Source organism: Durio zibethinus, chromosome 1 (assembly GCF_047325235.1).
Source record: "Durio zibethinus cultivar Kanyao isolate XHJ-2024 chromosome 1, ASM4732523v1, whole genome shotgun sequence".
Lineage (NCBI taxonomy): Eukaryota > Viridiplantae > Streptophyta > Magnoliopsida > Malvales > Malvaceae > Durio > Durio zibethinus.
Genome location: NC_143162.1, coordinates 7,599,584 through 7,603,425, shown reverse-complemented (window position 1 = coordinate 7,603,425; position 3,842 = coordinate 7,599,584). Strand labels below are relative to the sequence as shown.

General features: G+C 35.9%; 1 protein-coding gene across 1 annotated transcript; it reads right to left on the bottom strand.

Annotated features, from left to right (window-relative positions):
* Window positions 1-855: 855 nt before the first annotated feature.
* LOC111311093 (tropinone reductase homolog At5g06060-like) lies at window positions 856-2,890 on the bottom strand. The gene is made up of 6 exons (XM_022910465.2): window positions 2,783-2,890; window positions 2,497-2,669; window positions 2,148-2,355; window positions 1,519-1,735; window positions 1,325-1,431; window positions 856-1,243 (listed from the first exon to the last, which is right to left on the bottom strand). The coding sequence occupies exons 2-6, from the start codon at window positions 2,583-2,585 to the stop codon at window positions 1,025-1,027; spliced, it is 840 nt and encodes a 279-aa protein (XP_022766200.2). The 5' UTR covers window positions 2,586-2,669; window positions 2,783-2,890; the 3' UTR covers window positions 856-1,024.
* Between the last annotated feature and the right edge of the window lie 952 nt (window positions 2,891-3,842).

Genomic DNA, 3,842 nt, shown 5'->3' with positions numbered 1-3,842 from the left:
GCTAAAATTTGAACCATTCTGTAAACTTGCAGGTATAAAGAACTTCCCCCGATAGATTTGAGTAGAGTACAGTTTTATACGAATAGCAGAAGTTTTGCTGAAAAGGAGCTGGGTTAAAACTTTGAAGAGAAACTTGTCGTTCCAGGTTGGGTTTTCGCCACCAACACGAGCAACTCGAGTCTGAAGATTGGTGGATGAATCAACCCAAGCAACAGCATAGGTTTTCACATGGCGAGGGGTACAACCGATGGCTCTATTATAAGACCTTGTGCAGAGATTAAGTTGATCTCATCTGAATACTTTTTTTCATATGGCGATGGGGTATAACAGGATCGGTTTTGTTGTTTTTGTAATCTCATCTGATTTTTTTTTTTTTTTTGTTGCTCAACACTCAAAAAATTACTTCTGAGTCGGCTGATGAATTGAAGAGGTAAACGAAGTTCGCAGGACCTCGGCATTGATATTAAGCGGTGGGCTCAATATTCTTATTAGTTATTATCAAGTTTTAATAATCAATACTTGGGCCTGGTAGTATGATCGTTTCGTTGTTTTGCCTTATTAGACTAATTGTGTTTAAGTTTTACTTGGGTTCAGCTAGACACCCAAAAGGTTGAAACTCTGATGTTGGACAAACAAAGCCTAAAATATCTGCTTTTCAGGCCAAATCCAAATGGGACGTTTTCTGGACTCAGCTGCTTGTGCTTCCAGCTCCGGGTTTGGATATTCCAAACAAAAGTTCCTCTTCCTCTTTCAGCTTTGCTTGCCTTAAAGTTTACACGTATCATTAAGTATCTGCGATCACATCTATGGAAGCACTGACAAAGGAGAATAGAAGATTGCAATTTCCAACAAAGATTAGCTTAAAAGTTACGGTTAACACAAAACTATATTAAGCAGAAGATATCGAGTCTTATAAGTTAAATACTTAATCCACGTAAGAAAGAAAAAGATCATTGAACCCCTTATCGAATGGTTTTGGACCAAGTTTACGTTTGACACATGCTGGTAGCTTGATGCTAGGAATTCAAGGACTAATTAGATTAAAGCTAAAATTTTGAAATGGCCAACAACCACCTGCTGTATACCCTCCATCCACAGAAATAACCTGTCCAGTGATATATGAGGCAGCAGGAAGGCAAAGGAATGCCACTAATGATGATATTTCTTCGGGTTCTCCTATCCTGGGCATTGCTGTTCCAGCTATTAGCCTGAGAAATTCCTCAACAAAAGGGGCGTCCGGCTCCTGAAGGAGAAATATAAAAAATCTTAAAACAAATCATCATGGAAAGATATATCTATAATTCTTCATTAAGGGGTAATTTACTGGTTTTGTTTTCGAGGTTCTGACACCCCACGGTGAAACGGTATTCGTCCGAATGTTATCCTTTGCCCACTCACATGCCAAGTTCTTTGTAATTTGGTTGATTGCTCCTGATATTGCAATAACCATGGTTAATTTGTAAGATTCTGGCTAATATCCTGCAAAACTTAAGCTTGCTTAGCATCTACATAATATACCTTTAGATGCTGAATAGGCCGATAATCGAGGCAGAGCCACTGAACCAGCTACGGAGGAGATAAACACAATACTTCCATTTCCTGATGCTTTCAGGAAAGGATGTGCAAGTTGACAAAGATGATAAGGAGCCTCAACATTAGTACTCATTACGGTTGAATAGTCTTCCAGAGTGTGCTCCACGCAAGGTTTGAGCACAGTGGTTCCAGCATTATGGACCTGAGGAGAAACTTACTTTCAGTTAATTATTCAAGTAGTTATACTTCCCCCAAATGAAAAATGACTTGTTTTTCTTTCAGTACGAGTCAAGAACTAAACAAATTCCAACTTATTTGACAACTTGATATTTAACGACTAGTATTTATTGTGCACCTAGGATTGTTCAGCATCAAATCAATGGTCAACAAAGTCAGCAAATCATAGAAGATTAGATAAAAGAAACCCAAAAGTGGTTCTTATGGGTTCTCATTTGAAAGTTAAGTCATCACCGATAAGTATTTTAATTTACAGCACTGGTGGTGGAAATGACAGAAGGTTGTCAGAATAAAGAAAATAGTGAAGCTTAAAGGTGGTAGATGATATAGGCAGCTTGGCATACCTGGAAAAACAATGTCTTAGAGCTAAAACTTACAAGGTTGTTGAGTTTGCCATCAAAAACAGAGGAGACAGTCTCCATAAGCTTCTCTCTCTGCTCTCTAGATGAGAGATCACAAACAGAACCACTCACTTTAAACCCTTTATTCTGCCATTCTTGTAACCTATCATTAAGCTCTCTCTGGTTCCTGGAACATGTATGAACTACTGCCCCAAGTGCTGCTAGTTCTTCCACAGTGGCATAACTGATATACAAAGTTAAACCATCAAGCTCAATGATCCAAATAGAAAATATTAGTACAAAAAAAAACGAATCAAAGTAGCATATGAAGTTTGAGATCATAAAAAAACAGAAAAAAAATAGAGAAAAAAGATGGAGGTCGAACCCTATGCCTTTTGTTCCACCAGTGACAAGGGCAGTCATACCCTGAAGAGACCATCTTTGATTCTTACAACCTGCTTCTGCAGCAGCCATGTTAGGCACTGCAACTTTCTTTTTCTTCCTTCAGTTTATGAATGAATAGAAACACTAACTAGTGCCAGTTTTTAATAGCTTAACCTGAAAAATTATAATTAAATGTTCATGGGCTATTGTCAATCCCTAGTCACCAGAACAAAGAAAATTAGAATCCAGAAAAAGACAAACGAGAAACGTCGAAAATATCGAGCTACCTGCTTTTGTTAAAAGGGGTTCAAAAATTTTCTCCTGTAAATCTCGCTCATGACTTCTCTTTTTAACTTGATTCCAGGGCTGAATTAGTACTTATTGGGGCAAAAAGGCACCATATTTTTCCCCCCTTGTTTGCTATATGACGAATAGATAATTAAAGACTTCACTTTTAGATGAATCAGTATATCAAAGAGTAGACTGTTACAAATGGTTTAAGAATCTTTGACAATGGCTGAAAAATCTCAAATCCCATTTACCATGATTTGATTCTTTTGTGAGGAAACATTGCTAGGCAGGATCCACAAAAGTCACCTATATTTGATTCTTGGTGTAGAAAATTTTCAGAAAGTACTAAAAGTTGCAAGTTAGTATTAGTTTTTACTAGTTTATAAATAATTTAATCCAATTTGTATGTTTAAGATGGCAAGATTTAGAATCTGATCATCAGAATTCAGAAAGCCAAGCATCTTTGACGCCGTTATTGAATGATAAAGCAAGTTCTAAAGTCAGCAGGTGAACCTGCAGGCTACTTGCGAATTTCATAGCTAGAGTGGCTTTACTCAAAAAGGTCAATGCTTCTTACTATTTTCAACTTAAAAATATAGAAAAGGTTCCATAAAAGAAGTATAGAAAATGTTAATGAGTCTCAAAAAATAGTAATCCAAATAGTTTTATTTTTCTTGTTACTATTGAGTTCAAACTAGACTCTTAATTCTGAAGTCGTCTCTAATATTATTGAATTAATAGTTATCCGAGTGGTTGGAGACATTAAACTTATATAAGTAGAATTTGTTTTATTTACGCAAACTATATTTTATATATCTATTCACTTTCACGATAGAACTATTTAACATATAACGCATGAAGATAACATACTAAAGGACTATGACATTACAGCTAACTCCAATATCATGTTTAGAATTAACTAATTATAAAAGATTTGCATATCTAAATTGCTACATGATATAAAGAAATTCTTACTCAACGAGTAATCGGAGATATTATTGGCTTAAACACATAAGAAAGAACATGCACAATTTTGGGTTTCAAAATTTTGGATTT